The 21,007-nt window shown below is 42.8% G+C and overlaps 1 protein-coding gene across 1 annotated transcript in view; it reads left to right on the top strand.

Moving 5' to 3' along the window:
- LOC141109011 (uncharacterized) overlaps positions 1-20,757 on the top strand; it is a 38,530-nt gene extending 17,773 nt beyond the window's left edge. The window contains exons 2-6 of the mRNA XM_073600969.1: positions 2,025-2,240; positions 9,215-9,293; positions 11,538-11,705; positions 15,819-15,992; positions 20,197-20,757. Of these exons, the coding sequence (XP_073457070.1) occupies positions 2,025-2,240; positions 9,215-9,293; positions 11,538-11,705; positions 15,819-15,992; positions 20,197-20,216 (657 nt within the window). The 3' untranslated portion in view covers positions 20,217-20,757. The remainder of the gene's footprint in view (positions 1-2,024; positions 2,241-9,214; positions 9,294-11,537; positions 11,706-15,818; positions 15,993-20,196) is intronic.
- Positions 20,758-21,007: the final 250 nt, after the last annotated feature.

The following is a 21,007-nucleotide window of genomic DNA, read 5'->3' on the forward strand; positions in this document are numbered from 1 at the left end:
TAGCGCCCCATCATTGGTGTGAGTGGAAGAAATAGTTCCCCATCATTGATGTCAGTGGAAGAAATAGTTCCCCATCATTGGTGTCAGTGGAAGGAAAAGTGCCCCTTTGTTGGTGTCAGTAGGAGAAATAGTGCCCTTTTGTTGGTGTCAGTGGGAGAAATAGTGCTCTTTTGTTGGTGTCAGTGCTGCCTCCGCAACCAAATCGCTCAGATTTTGTTGCCATTAACAGATCCAATTGAGAACCTTTCCCATCTTTTAGCATGCAGCAACAGCCCTGAAGAAGGGGGAGTCCTTGTCCCCCTGAAACCAATTGGCTCGATGTACTTGCTGCTTTTTTTAAATAAATGCCTTCTAACTCACCTTCCAATTTGCATATTATTGGACTCTGGGCCCTCCTTTCTACCTACCTTTTTAGTCGGTGGGAGGAATAGTTCACTATTGTTGGTATCAGAGGGAAGAATAGTGCCCCATTGTCTGATTCAGTGGAAGAAATGGTTTCCCATTTAGTGTCACTGGGGATAATAGTGCCCCCTCGTTGGTGTCAGTGAGAGGGATAGTGTCCCATAGTTGGTGTCATTGGGGAGAATAGTTTCCCCTTGTTGGTGTCAGTGGAAGGAATAGTGCCCCATCGTTGGTATCAATGGGAGGAATTGTGCCTAATTGTGGTGTAAGTGGGAGGAGTTTTACTGGAAGAATATTTACGTAGCAAGGTCTTTTACCTTTTTTGGTCTGATGAGAACCTCCAAGGCCCAAGATAGCTGACATCCTTCAATATGTGGTGGGTTGTGAGGCATAGTGGGTGCAAAGATGGTGAAAGTCAGTGGGCACCAGACACTTCTTGGATGTAAAAGAGGTTTTATTTCTTTTGACAGTGCTTTTTATATATTTTGGGGGAAAGAGGGTTAGGGCCAGGACACCCTTAGATAGTTGCAAACTAAATTGGCAGACTCCGAGACTTTTATAGGAGAACAGCTGGGCAGGGAAAGGCCCCAGCAAGGTGCCACTTATGCATGTGCAGGATTGCTGTCTCCTATGGTAACAGTCCTTTAACAGTTCCTAACTCAAACGTATCAGTTCTTTCAGCTTCACTACAACTGCTCCTTGTAGTTCTTCAATACTGAGCTCCTGGTCTCTCACTAGACCCACTGATCACAGACTATGAATCCCTTGAGCTCCTCCAAGGTTTGTGGTGATATCCCCTCAAGCGTCACCCCCGCTTCTCTGCTGGGTCCCTAGCTTGGCACTCCAGATACTTTTCAATCTTCCCCCCTGCTAACCAGCTCGGTCACTGGCTTGACACACAAGGCTGCTCTGCAAGTGTCACCTCCGCTGGTTGGGTCCCTGACTTGATCACCGCCTGAAGTTTCCCGATTCTCCTCAGTGCCCTTCGGTGAGAATATGGTTCCGGTACTTGCATCAGTTACTCACTGTGGTCCCTGGTAAAGGCGATTGGTCCCTTCGTGGCGACAGCTTCCCTTTGATCTCTGACCGCTGACAGGTTCTCCGGCTGGCAGAACTGTCACTTCTGGTTGGACTGCAAGCCACAATCCCAACCCTGCGCTGCTCTCTCACTTCTGGATAAGCCCTCACACAACCTAGCAGCCAGATGCCCCCGGGATAGGCCCATTCTCCGGCCAAGCAGCCTGGGGCGTACGACACACGTCCACCCAGCCAGCCATCCAGGTGGCACAGAACACAGATCACCTGACCTCACCCGAATATATAGGCTCTCCCAGCCGGCCAAGGGATTCAAGAAAACTCCTGCCCATTGATTAGGGCACCCACATACCCATAACCTGACCTTGTGTTGCCCTTCTCGTATCTAGTACCACCAAGTACCCGGCCACCTAGTGGTAGAAGAGAAAAGTGCAACAAGGCCAAGCTTAGGGAGAAATCAATAGATCCATATCAATCGACCAAGGTAACTACTCTTGGCAAGTAAAGTTGTGAAGAGCGCCCTGACTAAACTACAGGGTGCTACATTTATTTTGTTAATGTTAAATGTTTCTGATGTTAATCATTAGACAAAGGTCTTTACTCAGACGGACTACAGCTGTCAAACCTATATCAACAGATTGGGGAAGATACGTTACCAGCACAGAAGAGGGGCTGCCAATACCAAACATGAAGATGTTTCTACTTTTCTTTTCTGCCCTGTTATAACAGCAGTGACTGGTAACCCTGTTGAGACAGGGACAGAAATATTCTACCCAATAGCGGAGAATTTTGACGTCATCAAGGTAACTGTCATACATTATTTTACATCTATGACTAAAGCTGATAAACTCTTAAATTCAAACATGTTACAATCTCACTGTACAATCTTTGTATAATCAACTTTAGATTTACCAAAACTATGTAATATGAGCACCCACCTAAGCACCCGAAAAACTTCTATCCAATCACGAAGGCCCTTGCACTACATAGTTGTTTGTATAGAGTATGGTCAGCTTCTGATCTACTAATTGACTGTACAATCTCCTTTAGATCTACCATCCACTATAAAGTGCATAGGCCTGCCTGATTTGACACAAACTGAATAGATTGTTTAGGTTGCCCTCATATTACATAGTTCTGATAAATCTAAAGGTGATTGTGCAGAGATTGTCCAATCAGATTCTATAGTGTATAGCCAGCTTAAAGAAGATTGTACAATCAGATTGTAATGTGTTTGGTGAGCTTTAGGGATTACTTGGATTTCTTCGTGGATGGCTCCTAACTCATGGTTTTATCTTCCTCAAAACCACACCACATATTTAATTGCAGCATCTTTTTTGAGCAACTAGTTTACAATGAACCCAGCATCATGTATTTTTTTCTAGGTTAGATAACCGCATGCTAAGCAATGTGTAAATTGAACTCTAAAGTTGGCCAATGTTTCAATAATCTGTATAAAATCTGTCAGATTATTGTCCAGTTGTATCGATCAAATAAAGTATTGCACTTACATCAAGGTAGTTGTTAGAGGAGACTCTGGATCTCCCAAACATATATTCTCCAGCTAGATGTCTCTTAGGAGACTTGGAGGAAGAAGAGTTATCCACATCACAAAAAACACTTCTGAAAATAGTTTTCTGCTATGCCAAAAAAGCTCTGGCCCTTAAATGGAAAAATCCATCTCCCCCGTCAGTACAAAACTGGTTGAACTTAGTTAATAACGCTCTACCAATATATAAATTAACTTGTCAAGCTAGAGGGTGCTCAAAGAAGTTCGATAAAGTATAAGGCAAATGGATTGAAAAGGTAACAGAAGCGGTAGAAGATAGTTAATTAAAGTGTAAGATCCATTGAGACCTACAATAACACTGGAAATGAGTATACATTACGCTGTATTATTGTACACAAAACAGGATACACGAGAGACACAAGTATGGTTTAATAGTTTAGGAACAAAATTTTGCTGTTTATTGAATAAAAATTGAATATTGCTTTGACATATGCATGGTCTAGCTACATAATAGTGTATTCAGAATGAGATATGTCTACGAATTGTTGCACAAAATATTGACATATAATGCTGAAATGTATAATAATGCTGAACGGTCAATACAATTTACCCTTTAAAAAAAAGGTAGTTGTAAGAAGCATGTATAAAACAAGCCTGCCGGCTGTAGCAAAAACGTCCGTCCTTCCGGGATCACAGCGCGGTGGCGTCAGCACGTCGCTCTTCCTGGCGAGTATCGCCACAAGCTGACGTTGTCACTTAAAGTCCTGTGGAGGGTTCCGGACCTAGCCTCCAACATGTGTACAGCAGTGCCCTGGTCTATGGATTACAGACTTGGTGAGAGTTGCCATTTGGATAAAGTCCCTTGCTGGGTATAAGCCACAAGCAATTGTGACCTTCCATAATAGGAGGTCCCCATCAGCTGGTAAGCGAGCATTTCTTGCGGTGGAGGTTCCACTTTTGGTGGTGGTGGATACTAATATTTTGGAAGGACACTCTATCCAACTTGGATTTGTTTCAATGTTCATATTGTGATTACTGGCTATCATAATAGGATAAACAATTCACATTTGGGACTATTTCACACTTCTTTCACAACTATTTCTAATTTGTCACATGTTTGTTTAAAAGTAGCACAACTCTATTTATCACTATAGTTCCTAGCTATGTTTGCCTAAGTTTACCTTTGTCGTTCGGGAACTTTAGTACAAGTCAACACTATTCTCAGTTACATCATGATACGCACCTGGGTGGAAAATTGGACACTCGGTCGTCCTGACTTACTCATAGTGTGTACTAGGCTTAAAGTGGTTATAAAGGCAGAAGGTTTTTATCTTAAAGTATAATTAAACGCAAAACTGTTTTTTTTAGTTTTGGATAGAGTGGAGAGGGATTAGAACATCTGTACAATTTTATTGCTGTCTGTGCCCCCGTTAAAGTGTGTGTAAAGGCTCATTTTTTTTTTTCTATAAAAATAACAAACTTGTTATACTTACCACCTCTGTGCAGTGGTTTTGCACAGAGCAGCCCGGATCCTCCTCTTCTTGGGTCCCTCTTCTGTGATCCTGGCCCCTCCCTCCTGTTCAGTGACCCCACAGCAAGCAGCTTGCTATAGGGGCACCCGAGCCGAGTCACAGCTCCCTGTGTCCATTCAAACATGGCCCCGCCGCCTCTATCCCCTGATTGGCTAGCTGACTTTGATTGATAGCAGTGGCAGCCAATAGCGCTGTTGCTGTGTCTCAGCCAATCAGGAGGGAGAATCTCGGACAGCTGAGAAACTCGTGGACACCGCTGGACAGAGAGGGGGCTCAGGTAAGTGTTAGGGGGGCTGCTGCACACAGGCTTTTTATCCCAATGCATAGAATGCATTAACCACTTAGCAACCGGCCCATAGCTGAATGACGGCTACCAGGCGGTTGCTTAACTCCAGGAGGGCGTACTAGGACATCCTCCCCGAATCCCGCTCTCGCGCGCACCGAGAACATCTGTGACCGCCGGGTCCAGAGGACCCGGCACATCACGGATCACAGTAAACGGCCGCTGATCGCGGCCGTTTACCATGTGATCGCTCCATCAAATGACAGAGCGATCACATGTAAACAAACCGGCGTCATGTCATGACGCCGGTTCCTATCTCCGCTCTATGTACTGATTGGTACAGAGCGGGAGGGATCGGATGGCAGCAGCGCTGTGGGCTGGATGTGTACAGTGCCTTGCAAAAGTATTCACCCCCCTTGGCTTTTTATCTAATTTGTTACATAACAGCTTTTAGTTCAATGTTTTTTTAATCTGAATTATATGTGATGGATCAGAACACAATAGTCTAAGTTGGTGAAGTAAAATTAGAAAAATATATACATAAAACTATTTTTCAGAAATAAAAAACTGATAATTGGCATGTGTGTATGTATTCACCCCCTTTGTTATGAAGCCCCAAAAAAGCTCTGGTGCAACCAGTTACCTTCAGAAGTCACATAATTAGTGAAATGATGTCCACCTGTGTGCAATCTAAGTGTCACATGATCTGTCATTACATATACACACCTTTTTGAAATGCCCCAGAGGCTGCAACACCTAAGCAAGAGGCACCACTAACCAAACACTTCCATGAAGACCAAGGAACTCTCCAAACAAGGGACAATGTTGTTGAGTACAAGTCAGGGTTAGGTTATAAAAAAATATCCAAATCTTTGGATGACCCCTAGGAGCACCATCAAATCTATCATAACCAAATGGAAAGAACATGGAACAACAGTAAACCTGCCAAGAGACGGCAGCACACCAAAACTCACGGACCAGGCAAGGAGGGCATTAATCAGAGAGGTAGCACAGAGACCTAAGGTAACCCTGGAGGAGCTGCAGAGTTCCACAGCAGAGTCTGGAGTATCTGTACATAGGACAACAATAAGCCGTACGCTCCATAGAGTTGGGCTTTATGGCAGAGTGGCTAGAAGAAAGCCATTACTTTAATAAAAATGCCATAAAACTATCCCCTATTTTGTAAACGCTATGACTTTTGCGCAAACTGATCAATAATCGCTTATTGCGATTTTTTTTACCAAAAATATGTAGAATACATATCGGCCTAAACTGAGGGAAAAAAAAAAATTTATATATTTTTGGGGGATATTTATTATAGCAAAAAGTAAAAAATAATGCATTTTTTTCAAAATTGTCGCTCTTTTTTTGTTTGTAGCGCAAAAAATAAAAACAGCAGGGGTGATCATATACCACCAAAAGAAAGCTCTATTTGTGGGAAAAAAAGGACATCAATTTTGTTTGGGAGCCACGTCGCACGACCGCACAATTGTCAGTTAAAGCGACGCAGTGCCGAATCGCAAAAAGTGCTCTGGTCAGGAAGGGGGTAAATTCTTCCGGGGCTGAAGTGGTTAAGTAAACTCGGAAAGACAGAACAGAAGAATGAGCAGTACAATGAAAGCAAGAAAGCTCACCTGGACCTGTGGCTTTTAAAATGTAGTGCTATAACTCTAGGATACCCACCTCCCATGATGCAGCATGGCCGTACATGCTCCAAACAACCAGTAACTGTGCTTAAGATGTGGCCACCTACCCCTGCATGTGCTGAACAGCTTACTGGCACAAGCAAATAAAAAAGAAATACCTGCACCTTCACAGAGCCTTTCTGAGGCTCAACAGAGAGAAGGCAGCTGCTCTAAAATAATGCAATGGCATCCGTGCTTGCATGGACTGACAACCAGGAATTGGGAAAATGTTGATTGTGGAACACATGCCAGCAATTTAACAGCCATCCCTAGACAAAACAATCAATAATGGGTCAAAGAGGAAAAAAAAAATATGGATAACATGGATGTTTTGTTGCAACTTTTTAATAACCTATTGAACTGCATCAACTGTGCTTCCCAAATACTACCATGTAATCGGGTTGGAAATAGCAAGTTAGATGCTGCCCCAGGATGTAAGAGTACTTTTCCGGTTCTTTGGTTTTGGCAGGTTTTCTCTGGGTCTGACCCACTGATTCCGTGTTGTGGGGGTGGGGCAACAGTCTGGAGGGAGGGAGAGAGCAGGAAGGGGGGCCCGTGTGGGTAGAGCAGAGAGCTTCCCTAGAGACCAAAACAAACAAAGAATGTCACTTATCGCTGCTGAGATGTAAAACTCATCAGAGCTTGGGGTTCTCCCCAAAGACACCTGCTGTAGGAGTATGCCACTGATGGTCTCTGTACTGTATATGGACTCTACCTTTGCAGGTATGCCGGGGAAGCACATAGCATGTGTTAGGATTAGGGACGTAGAAAAGAATTGTCAGAGCTGGGCTTAGCCCTCCCTTCTCAGTGTTCAGCTGTCGGTTAATTGCCAGCACTCATCGTTTCACAGTGCCTCACCTGGTGATCATTTCCTGCTCGTCAGCCAGCCCCTTCTGGCTATTTAAACTGCCTGGCTCATTTCTCCCATGCCTTCGCCTTGGTCAACATATCTGAAGATTCTCTGCTGTGTTCCTGTTAAAGACTTGCCTGGCTGATGTCCCTTCTGGTTCCTGATCCTGTTTGCTGTCTACACTGATTTCTGGCTTCCTGATTTACTGGCTTGCACTGACTACCCACTTTGATTACCGAACCCTGGCTATGTTTTGACTACATTTACTATTTGTACCATTTTTACCACTATATTAGAAGGTGTGATTTTTACTGCATTTTCAGTCTCTGTCGGATTCATAGTTCCTGACAAGAATAATGTTCCGCATGTTGGATTTTGTAATGTCCTTTGCACTTTTCAAGTAAAGTTTTAGGACCTTGTTGCTGCCTGGTCTGAAGTTACTAAAAGAGTGTAATGCAAGTAATCAACACTATTCCATAGTTCAGGTCACCAAGGTATGTTGGGTTTGCGAAGACATCAGTACAAGAAGGTTACCTAGGGTAACGGAAGCTACAAGCAGCCTGTCATTAAGCATGTGGCTGAAATAGATGGGATAGCCTCTTGCAGGAGGCAGTTGTTGTTGGCATTCTGTGAGCGGTTAGTCTCCCATAGCAACGGGAGCAGACTAATACCGCATGGGTACACAGCCTGTGTCCAGGTATGAAAGGGTTAGGTGAAGTTATGTGCACGCATGGAGTCTATGCTCTGTGCCTACGGCGGGACCCCATACCGTTATTGGGAGTGAGGTAGCAGTGATATGCTGGACAGGTGGATATGGACATGGCTCAGTGTGTCCCTCCTAAATGCAAATTACAAAGAAGGTGTACTTTTGTCATAGAGACCCGAGAGCTTACTGGCAAACAGTTACAGTTCAAGTATACACCCGAGTTCATTTATCTCTAAACATAGAGGCCCGTCTTAAGGTCAACTATTCCCCAGCCTTGTCCCAGGGTACTCATGGAAATAGCACAGAAGTATGTGTACAGCAAAGCGATGCCCAGTGTAGCCTAAAAGAACCCACCCTGGGGTAGGCATCTCACTTGGCGCCCAATGAGGAGGGGAACATGGAAGATGTGACAACCACCACAACACCCTTGCAAGCAGAATCGGGTTCCCTTCACAAAAGGCTCATTTACAGAGTGTAAAGGAAGGCTTTATCACAGGAGAGGCTGAGTTTGGATGAAACAAATAGCAGTAAGAGTTCCTGATATCCAGTTCCCAGGTGAAGACATAAAAAAGAATGGGGTACTTTGTAATGGCCTAAAAATGTATACACATCCAGTTATATAAGGTCAAGGGGGCCACAACCCATCATAAACTATCATGCTGCTTCAAAATGAAATCTGATCTCCAGAATTTAAAAAAAAAGTTAAAAAAATAATTTATTGGACTTTCCCTTTTTGCATTTTTGGTGTATTTTGTTCTTATTTGAGGCTTTTTAGATAATAGGAAAAAAAATTCAAAGAGCAACTTTCAATTTTTAAAGACAGTACACAATACCTTTTTGATTTTTCTTTACCTTTTTGGCATATTTTATTGTTGTATGTGAAAAAAAATCAAATAATATTGAAAAAAGTAATAAAAAAAAAAAAACGAAACAATCTTGTGCGCTGTTTATAGCAATTGGACAAGGTTTTCTAAACTGTCTGATTATAATTTATTTAGCTGAAAACTGTAAACTAAAGACATGAGATGTCACCCATTTCAGCCAAAGTCTGCTTTGTTTAATGAAAATCATCTTATGTTTACGAGTTTCAGGGTTCTTTAATTAATATTATTTCCTCTGACTATTAGTCATCTAAGCAGCATTTGGTGTACAATAATTTTCAATAATTTTCAATGATAAAAGTAAATGTATATATTTTTCTAATATTACAGAGATTTGCATGGTCAGTGGGCGATGAAGAGGGCTCTGGACAAACTGCGGATGACACTCTATTCACTGTAAACAGGGCAGGTAAGTGATCTTTCATTACGGGCACATAACACACATTGTTGCAGGGAAACTTTTTTCTAAGCATGCTGTATATTTCATTTTAATTATTTGATGTTTATTTTAAAATATTTCACATGGCTTTCAGCATTTTGTGTTTATCTACTGTATATCATGTCGGGGGGGGGGGGGGGGGGGTTTATGTTGTACTAAAGGCAAATCCACTATGCACTACAAGTGCACTTGGAAGTGCAGTCTCTTTATATCTGAGGGGAAGATCTGAAAAGAGGGGAAGCTCTGCTTATTTTATTATCCAATCATGTACAAGCAAAAATGCTGTTTTTTATTTTCCTTGCATGGCCCCCTCAGATCTACAGCAACTGCACTTCCAAGTGCACTTTCAAGTGCACTTGTAGTGCAAAGGGAATTTGCCCTTAGTAAATCAACTCCATTGGGTGTTTAGGTGCACCTGTATACCAGACAGGGCAGTCTGCATCCTGGCTAAATGGGCTAAACGATTGCTAGTAAAACTTTCTAAAAGTTACCCCACAGGCATCAGATGATTGTCAGATGTGCAAGGAAGATCCAGCTACCAAAACCCAAAAACAAACATGCTCAGATCACACATTCTTGCATGTTTATGTCTATAGAGAGCAGATGTAGAAGGATGTATCTGGAGGTGGATAATTTCAGTGAAAAAATTATAGAGACTTATAGAGAAAATCAAATGCAGCTAATAATTTCTCACAGTCAGCCATATCGTACGTGGAGAAGTCATACATGGGTGCTCAACCTGTGGACCTCCAGCTGTCGCAGAACTACAAGTCCCATGAGGCATTGCAAGGCTGACAGTTACAAGCATGACTCCCAAAGGCAGAAGCATGAAGGGAATTGTAGGTAAAGTAGATGTAAACCCTCACATATACCCAGTGAAGTGAACAACCTCATGATACACAGAGATGGAATAAATCTCCCATGTTTTACATGTATATCTGCTGTCTTCAGCTTTATATATTCCTTTGAAAGTTCAGATCATATTACAGATTTTATCTTCCTATTCAGCAGGGGAAGTGAAGTCTGGGCATACAGCCAAGACAGCTGATTGGAGGAAAGGCACACACCCCTTCTCCTCATAGGCAGAGACTCTCAGAGCTGTCCTGTGAATAGTTTAGCTGTCTGCTAATCTATTTATAGCAACCTCCCCAACACAAATTTCAGGCTGGTTTTATCTCTTATGACAGAGAGCTTGTCATGCTGATAACAGAAGGACGGAACAGGTGAAAGCCACAGGACTTAGAGCTTTGAAGAGAGATAAGAAAACACTGCCCATATATGTGCCCAGCTCAAATTTCATGAATCGGGTTTACATCCACTTTAAGCATACCTGGAGTGCCACAGGTTGAGCACCTATGTAAACAGAGAATGACCATAAACCAATGTCAGGTTTATGTTTGGGCACACCTCTGGTCATACATAAGCTGACCCTATGCACTACAATGTGATTGTACAATCTCCTTTACACCCTTTTTGACAGCCATGCAGGATTGACTACATAGTCCAGAATGCAGACAATGGGGGTTATTTACTAAAGGCAAATCCACTTTGCACTACAAGTGCACTGCAAGTGCACTTGGAAGTGCAGTCGCTGTATATCTGAGCGGAAGATCTGAAATGAGGGGAAGCTCTGCTGATTTTATCATCCAATCATGTGCAAGCTAAAATGCTATTTTTTATTTTCCCTGCATGTCCCCCTCAGATCTACAGCAACTGCACTTCTAAGTCCACTTTCAGTGCACTTGTAGTGCAAAGTGGATTTGCCTTTCGTAAAATAACCCCCAATGTGTGTTTGGGACTGTGCAACAGCTCTTACATGGCTTTTAAATTTTGACATGTGGCTGCTATGTCTGTGCAGCCACTGGTTCTGCATCCACTCTATAGGCAGTCTGCACGCAGCCCAGGGCAGATGCAGGTGCAAAAATAAAGACAAACTGCATTCAGGATGGGTGTTGGCACCTATGAGAATGCAGCCTTACAAGAAAAAAAGGTATCTATACAAAACAAACAAATATGGCCAGAAATATAGCTTAAAGTTTTTAGCGCGTGGTGCAAAGATTGTACTTAACTACATTTTTATCACATCTACGGACAGTTTAATTGGATCTGAAAGCGTCACTAAGCACATCCTTATGTATTTGCTTGTATGTATTCTTGAATATTTGCTTGGATTAACATGGATGCTTAATGCTATTCCATCCTTCCTCCTGTCAGGCTCATGTCGCTTGCACCCAGGTCCAGGTCCTTGTTCGGCAAACATCACTCGCTATTTCTATAATACCTCGTCTATGGCTTGTGAGAGTTTCCAATATGGCGGCTGCATTGGAAACCACAACAATTTTAATACTGAACAGGAATGCATCCAGACATGCAGAACTAAGGGTTGGTATACGTTAATGTGGTTACAGCACTCTGCAATCATGAATCAACTTACTTACTCAGGATGGAGTAGAGAAGCAGGAGAACCACTGTCAGGCCTTTATTGCCATCAAAGTTTGTTGAGGAGCTTTTGCGTTACTCCCTGTTCTGGGGAAATTCTGTTGCATCCTGACACGCAGAGTGTCACCGGGAGAGGAAGTGGAATTTTATAACCTATTTATAACCTATAACACAAATAACCTAAAATGAGACTGAGGCTCTAATTCCTTACCATTGTACTCCTATTTTTTTTTTTAATAGTTGCTTATGTTTGTTGGAGAGTTTTCTCCTCACTTCCTGTTCTTGCAACAGGAACAGGAAGTGATGAGGAAATCTCCCCAAAGGTGGCATAGAGAGCAATAAGACCTTATGTTCCTCTCTGTAAGCCCTTATATTCCTCTCAGGTGACCTGTTTCCCGGACAGCATACTGTACTGATTTAATCTGTTGCCTTGAGTTTACTCTACATTACATTTATCATTGCTACATTTCATGCTAGCTCTATAGAAGGGACAGACTGCACCTAAATGAGGTTGGTGCAAATCTGCTGGTAGTGAAGATGGCTGAAAAGTTAGAGGGGCTTTTAAACTAGGCAATGGGGGGAGGGGGGGGGGGGTCCAGACATAGTGATAGCCAGTGTGGAACATATTTCAGTGGGTAGTATTGGCGGCATTAGTGGTAGGTTGACTAAAACAACTAAACCCATTGTAAGTATGGTAACAAGTCCTATTTGCAACCTAAGAACACCCAATAAGGAGATAGTAAGCGTCCGGACAAAACTACGTGGCATGTTCACTAATGCCAGGAGTCTAGTGGACCAGATGGGAGAACTGGAGCTGCTACTGTATGTGGAAGAATTAGATTTCGTGGGAATTTCAGAGACCTGGTTCAACAGCTCTCACGATTGGCTGGCAACCATTCAAGGGTATTCCCTATATCGCAGGGACAGGGAGGGTAAAAAAAGGGGAGGAGTATGCCAGTATATTAAAAATGATATACAGGTGAATGTGAGGGATGACATCACTAACGGAGCAAGGGAAGAGGTAGAATCCTTATGGGTAGAGTTACAAAGGGAGGAAACCAAGAAGAAAGTAATACTAGGAGTATGCTATAGGCCCCCTAACCCGAGGGAGGAGGGGGAGACCGACCTCCTATCACAGTTTGGACTGGCGGCAAGGATGGGAAGTGTCAATATAATGGGGGATTTTAATTATCCAGACATAGACTGGGCGGAAGGAACTGCGCATTCATCTAGGGCTCGCCATTTCCTACAGTAAATGTCTTTGAGGACAACTTCATGGGTTAGATGGTAAATGCACCGACAAGAAACAATGCCTTACTAGACCTACTGATTACTAACAATACGGACTTGATCGCGGATGTAGAAATACAGGGCAACTTAGGAAACAGCGATCACAGGTCATTTCGTTTCAGCATAAATCACACAAATAGGAAGCATAAGGGGAATACAAAGACACTGAATTTCAAAAGAGCCAACTTCCAGAAACTACGCTCCTTGCTAGAAGATACTAAATGGGATAAAATCTTAGGAACAAAGAACACAGAGGAAAAATGGGTCTGCTTTAGGAGCATATTAAATAAAGGTATTAGCCAGTGCATCCCAAAGGGTAACAAATTTAAAAGAGCTAATAAAAGCCCTGGGTGTCTTAACGCAAACGTAAAAATTCATACAAAAAAAAAAGAGAAGGCCTTCAAAAAATACAAGGCTGAGGGAACATTATCAGCATTCCAACTGTCCAAAGAATGCAAAAGGAAATGTAAGGGTGTAATCAGGGCGGCTAAGATAGAACACGAAAGGCACATAGCAGAGAAGAGTAAGAAAAATCCCAAGAATTCTTTAAGTACATAAATAGTAAAAGAGGGAGGACAGATCATACTGGCCCTATAAAGAATGACGAAGGCATTCTGGTTACGAAGAATTGTGAGATGGCGAAAGTTTTGAATGTTTTCTTCTCCTCAGTCTTTACGAGGGAAATGGGGGAGCTTCAGTAACCAAAACTGCAATGTTTATCCTCATGACACTTCACAAGAAGCACCACCATGGTTAACAGAGGATAAAATCAGAAACAAATTTGAAAAACTTAACATAAACAAGTCACCGGGGGCAGATGGCTTGCACCAGAGGGTCCTTAAGGAACTCAGTCAAGTAGTTGCCAGACCGTTGTTCCTAATTTTTATGAACAGTCTACTGACTGGTATGGTACCAGCTGATTGGAGAAAAGGCAATATAGCACCATTCTTTAAAAAAGGACCAAGATATATCCCTGAGAACTACAGACCAGTTAGCCATCTAGATGAAGGAAAGCCCATAGACGTAGTGTATCTGGATTTTGCAAAGGTATTTGATACAGTTCCCCACAAACATTTACTATACAAGTTAAGGTCTGTCGGCATGGACCAAAGGGTGAGTACCTGGATTGAAAACTGGCTACAAGGGCGAGTTCAGAGGGTAGTGATAAATGGGGGAGTACTCGGAATGATCCAATGTGGAAAGTGGGGTCCCTCAGGGTTCTGTCCTGGGACCAGCCCTATTTAATTTATTCAGAAATGACCTGGAGGATTGGATAAACAGCTCAATCTCAGTATTTGTGGACAATACTAAGCTAAGCAGGGCAATAGCTTCTCCGCAGGAGGTGGAAACCTTGCAAGGAGATCTGAACAATTTAATGGGGTGGGCAACTACATGGAAAATGAGGTTTAATGTGGAAAAATGTAAAATAATGCATTTAGGTGGCAAAAACATGAATGCAATCTACTCACTAGGGGCAGAACCTCTGGAGGAATCTAGGATGGAGAAAGGACCTGTGGGTCCTAGTAGATGACAGGTTCAGCAATGGCATGCAATGCCAAGCTGCTGCAAGCAAAGCCAATAGAATATTGGCATGCATTAAAAAGGGAATTAACTGCAGAGATAAAACGATAATTCTCCTACTCTACAAGACTCTGGTCCAGCCGCACATGGAGTATGCCATACAGTTCTGGGCTCCAGTCAAATCTAGTAAAGGGACTGGAGGATCTTAGTTATGAGGAAAGATTACAAGCACTGCCATCCAGTTCTGGGCTCCAGTCCTCAGGAAGGATGTGCTGGAAATGGGGTGGGCAACTACATGGCAAATGAGGTTTAATGTGGAAAAATGTAAAATAATGCATTTAGGTGGCAAAAACATGAATGCAATCTACTCACTAGGGGGAGAAACTCTGGGGGAATCTAGGATGGAGAAAGGACCTGTGGGTCTTAGTAGATGACAGGTTCAACAACTGCATTCAATGCCAAGCTGCTGCAAGCAAATCCAATAGAATACTGGCATGCATTAAAAAGGGAGTTAACTCCAGAGATAAAACGATAATTCTCCTACTCTACAAGACTCTGGTCCAGCCGCACATGGAGTATGCCATACAGTTCTGGGCTCCAGTCAAATCTAGTAAAGGGACTGGAGGATCTTAGTTATGAGGAAAGATTACAAGCACTGAACTTATTCTCTCTGGAGAAGAGACGCTTGGAAGGGAAATGATTTCAATGTACAAATACCGTACTGGTAACCCCACAATAGGGATAAAACTTTTCTGCGAAAGGGCATTTAAAAAGACTTGGAGCCATTCACTAAAATTAGAGGAAAAGCCATTTAACCAGAAACAGCGTAGAGGATTCTTTACGGTAAGAGTGGTAAGAATGTAGAATTCTCTTCCACAAGCTGTGGTTTCAGCAGGGAGCATTGATAATTTCAAAAAACTATTAGATAGGCACCTAAACGACCACAACATACAGGGACATATAATGTAATATTGACATAAGAGCGCGCACACACACAGGTTGGACTTGATGCACTTGTGTCTTTTCAACCTTACCAACTATGTAAATATGTAACTATGTAGCTACCACATACTCCTCACGCATGTTCAGCATAGGCTAAGAGAACTAAATAAATCCTTCCTTTCAATACTGGACTGTCAGAAAACTAAGACAGATGCAGTTTCATTGGATACCTTTTGTCTAGCTTTGTCCAGCTCACTAAACACCTCTTTTGGGTTCTGGCTGACATCCAGTTCTCTCTTGTAGCTGCCTGCCGTATTCCGATTGCCACAGGCTCATGCAATACATCTGAAACCCGCTGGGCATTCGAAGAGAACCAAAGCAAGTGTGTCACCTTCCAATATGGAGGTTGCAAAGGAAACAGCAATCACTTTTACACAGAGAAGGAGTGCAAAGATTTTTGTGAGGTGCTCATAGGAGGTTGGTAGAATTTGGAGTTTTAAGGATATTGTATATTTTTAAATGTTTTCGTTATGTTAACTAGTTATTAGTTAATTAGGTATATTACCTGTGTCGTTTGTGTACCATACCGTGTAATGATGGGCTTGCTGTGACTGCAGTTTGTAGTATCATGGCTGATCGATTCCCCTATGTCCATATTTATTTAACCACCTAGCTTGTCCCTAAGAAGAGGCAAATTCTTGTTCCAGGTCAATCAGTGTCCAGTGCATGCCTTACCATTTCCTTTGTTGCATTACAAATGTTGGAGTGCAAATGTGATGAAACACATTTCTTCCAGCATGGTGAGAGCTCCTTAAAGTGATTGTAAAGTCTCTTTTAAAAAAAATAAAATAACAAACATGTTATACTTACCTGCTCTGTTGCAGTGGTTTTGCACAGGGCAGCCTGGATCCTCCTCATCTCGGGTCCCTCTTTGCTACTCCTGGCCCCTCCCTCCTGTTGAGTGCCCCCACAGCAAACAGCTTGTTATGGGGGCACCCGAGCCGAGCTGAGCTCTGATTTCCATTCAGACATGGAGCTGCCGTTCGGCCCCGCTCCCTCTCTCTCCTGATTGGTTAACTGACTTTGATTAACAGCCGTGGGAGCCAATGGCGCCGCTGCTGTGTCTCAGCCAATCAGGGGACAGAGTCCCAGATGGCCGTGAGACTCGTGGACATCGATGAACAGAAATGGGGCTCAGGTAAGTATTAGGGGGTGCTGAGGTGGTTGCTGCACATAGAAGGCTTTTTATTTTAATGCATAGAATGCATTAAGATAAAAAGCCTTTTGCCTTTACAACTCCTTTAATTACTCTGCCTGTTTGTGTCAGGTCTAATTACTGTTTAGCTCTCACCTACAGACCACTAGACTGAGAGACCCAGGGATTGTGGGACTTGTAGTTTCTTCAGAGGAAGTGTCATTTCTTAGACTACAGACAGAGATCATGCATTAACCTGGGCAGTGCCATGCTTCATGCCTTATGTTTGAACAGAAACAGAAAATTCTGACACCACAATGTGAAGATTTACTCTACTATAGGCTGTGTGTACAGACCAACAAATGACACCATGAAACTACATGATCAATGCACGTCTTATGCAGGTGAAAAACACACGGTGCAGGTAGGAAGGTTTGTAATGCCTTTATTGTTCACCTTTACCAACAAACTGCCTATGTAGGTAAGAGTTGCATGAAGATAAAAACAGGCGGCGTGTAAATCACCTAACAGTGCGAGCTGACTGCAACAATGTGAAGACCTTTACTAGCAGCACAGGAGAATCACGTAAAGGGTAGCTCCATAAATATATAGCATATACAATTTCTACACAAGCCATATTGTTATGTAATGTTATTAAAAATTACCTTCACTTTTTAGTCTGCAGCCGTTTAATTTTTTTTTTCTGTTAAATTCAATGTAATACGACAACCTGGAGGCCTTCTGTACAAAGTTGATGTTCAAAACTTCCCCAGAAATGTCATTTCCTGCTTGTGTGATTGGCTCAATGATTTTCCCAGAAGTCTGCACTAAGACCTCCTTCACATGCATGGCTGATTTTACTGTCACAGGGATGCGCAAATGTTGCATGCATCCCCATGTTGGTAGTCCCACAACTGTCAATTAGGGCACAGTGGCTGCATGGATACAGCCACTGCTCCCATTGTCACACCAATCACCTAAGTAGGAAATTACATTTCTGGGAAAGTTCTGTACACCAACTGTGTACAGAAGGCCTCCAGGTTGCCATATTGCATTAAATTTAACCAAAAAACTACAGTGGCTGCAGACTGAAAAGAGAGGGTAATTTTTAATAACATTATATTACTCATGTGAATGAGGCCTAAGATACAAGTCACATTTTAGGTATGCTGTGCAATAGAAATTACATTTTTGGTGAGATACTCCCTAAGGGTTAACTACTTCCAAATGGATGCCAAAAATGCAACTTTCCTCATTAAACCTGTTAAAGTGCATCAGCTGATTCAATTGAACACAGACAATCCTATTCAGGAACCAGTATTCCAAGAACATAGTGAAACATACAGAGTTAGATAAGAGAAGTATACCTTTTTGAAAAAAAAACATACTCACCTGGGTGGATGCAGCATTGATCCAATGCTGCTTCTCTCCCCCTCCAGCTCTGCAATCACAACTGAGCAGTCAAACACTGCTGATCACTCAGTTCTCCCCTCTGTTTTGAGCAGTGAGCCGTGATTGTCAGTCAGCGGCTCTCTGTTCTCCCCTCCAGCGCTCACTGGAGCGCTAAGCTGTGGAGGGGGTGGGAGGGGCTGGCTCAGGCTCTCAGCGGCAAGTCCAAGGTTCTGGGTTGGGCAGTGTCTAAGTAGTTAGAACTTCCACCTAGCAGCACTGGGATCTTCGTGGGTTTGAGGCCCGACCATGATACTATCTGCCTGGAGTTTGCATGTTCTCCCCGTGCCTGTGTGGGTTTATTCTGGTTTCCTCCCACACTCCAAAGACATGCTGGTAGGTTAATTGGCTCCTGTCTAAATTGGCCCTACTATGTGTATGTATGAATGGTGAGTTAGAGACCTTAGATTGGAAGCTCCTTGAGGGCAGGGACTGATGTAAATGTACAATATATATGTAAATATGTAAAAGCACTACATAAAATGATGTATAAATACCTGTAATAAATAAAATCAAAATAGATTTATTATTATTATTATTATTATTATTATATAGGATTTATATAGCACCAACAGTTTGCACAGCGCTTTGCAACAAGAGAGCAGACAGTACAGTTACAATACAATTCAATACAGGAGGAATCAGGGAGCCCTGCTTGTTAGAGCTTACAGTCTAGGAGGGAGGGTCAAGTGATACAAAAGGTAGTAACTGTGGGGGATGATCTGATGGAGAAAATAAAAGTACAGTTGTTAGGTGATGGCAGAAGAGGATTCTCTGAAGAGAAAAGTTTTCAGGGAGCGTCTAAAAGAAAGCAGAGTAGGGGATAGTTGGACAGATTGGGGTAGGGAGTTCCATAGGATAGGAGAGGCTCGGAAAAAGTCCTGGAGGCAAGCATGGGAGGAGGTGACAAGGGAGATAGAGAGCAGGAGGTCTTGGGAGGAACGAAGGGAAAGATTAGGTTGGTATTTTAAGACTAGATTAGTGATGTAGCTGGGGGCTGAGTTGTGGATGGCTTTGTAAGTTGTTAGTATTTTAAATTTATTTGTTACGTGAGTGGAAGACAGTGGAGGGATCGACAGAGAGGGGTTAGGTTAGCTGAATGTGCCTACCCCACCCCTCATAGCAATGACAGAATAGTTAGCTCTGGTTTACACCAGCAGCTAGTGTGTGGTATGATGACATTGGTGCCAATTTGTCGATCATGACACTATTTTTTTCGGGGAACTTGGCTGAAATGTCACAAAGTGACATTTTAATAAGTTGTACTGGCCACAGCATGGTGCAACGCACTGAAAAAAAGATTGCAGGCTGTATTTTTTTGTTTTTTAACACCCACCACCATATGGTGATATGAACTGGCCTTATAAGATATAAGGCATTTTGCTTTGTCTTTTGTTGGGACTGTCATGGTTAAAGCTACCCATCCCAGTGCTTTTGGTGTAAAGGAGCCCTGAATAAGTAATCGTAGTTAATAAGCTTGTTAACTTTAAAAGAGAAGTATGGGATTCATTTTTATTTTAGAAGCATACTTACCTAGGTGGATGCAGCATCATTCCGATGCTGCATCTATCCCCCGCCAGCTCTAAGACTTAGAACCGAGCGACCAAACACAGCTGATGGCTCAGTTCTCAGAGCTTCTTGAGCAGAAAGCTGACCCCCCCCCCCCCCCACGCTCGCTGGAGTGATGGGCTGTGGAGGGGGTGGGAGTGGCTGGCTCAGGATCTCAGCGGCTCGCTGAGAGGCTGAGCTGGGTGCTGGTCCAGGCATGTGGGCAGATCCCGACCATATGGTTGTGGTCTTTCCCGAGCCTGGACCAGCTCTGTGACGTCAGCCGACAGCGGGCTTCAGAATGAACTGCACTCCTGTGATCCATAGGTGAAGTACAGCCAAACGAACTTTAGCTGTACTTTTCCTTTTTAAAAACATGCAAGATAAAATTGACCAAAACACTACTATAACTCCTTTAATAGCTCTAGTTTGTCTTTACTGACTGCCAACAGTGTACAGTTATGACTTCACACTTGTTTGTCTTTTCAGATGAGGAGGGATTTATATAAAGAAGAATCTGTCTACAAGGTCGTCTCTGCTTAGTTCTCTGCATTGTTTGCATTTAGTTTACAAAGGTATATTTTACCATTCTGAATCTGGTCACACACTAACAAAATGCCAATAAATACTGTATGGCTACACAGTGAAGGGGTAGTTTGTGCAGATACTCGAACTGTATGGTACATTTTGATGATCCAACAGAAGATCCTGAGCAAAATTGGTGTGTGACCAACTTAAAGTGGACCTATTACTATTACATTTTCCTACGCTTCACATCGCTGACATGTCGCAATAAACATCAACGTTATACATTTTCAAAAAAAAGCTCTACCATTTATCAGTAAAAAGAAACCCTTGTGCTTTGCCTTGGCTGAGATTATGGTATCAGTCTTCTTTATGCACTGGGAAGCAGTTCCTCAATCTCTTCTCCCATACTGATCACTCACACTGCACATTGTAGCCAGTTATAAGATGAGAGCCTAGGATAATGGCTAAACAGAGGCAATACTGTACTTCAGTGTGTACAGAGGAGGCAGAGAGCTCAGCCTGCACCTCCTCCCGGCTCTCTCCTCCTCTTTGTACTATTGGCAGTAAAACAGAAAGCTGTGCTGGCTGACCGCCTATGTACTACTAACTGATAAAGTAATCGGTTGTTAAGGACTTGTTGGGGGGGTTGCAAGCTAAGCTCTTTGCCACGTCTGTACATAGGGGTTAACAGAGGATTGTTCACATTGGACTGTTGCTACGGCACTCCTGAGGACTCCTTGCAGCACCCCAGTGTGAAAATGCTGCTGTACAT

The sequence above is a fragment of the Aquarana catesbeiana genome, linkage group LG09 (genome assembly GCF_042186555.1).
Source record: "Aquarana catesbeiana isolate 2022-GZ linkage group LG09, ASM4218655v1, whole genome shotgun sequence".
NCBI lineage: Eukaryota > Metazoa > Chordata > Amphibia > Anura > Ranidae > Aquarana > Aquarana catesbeiana.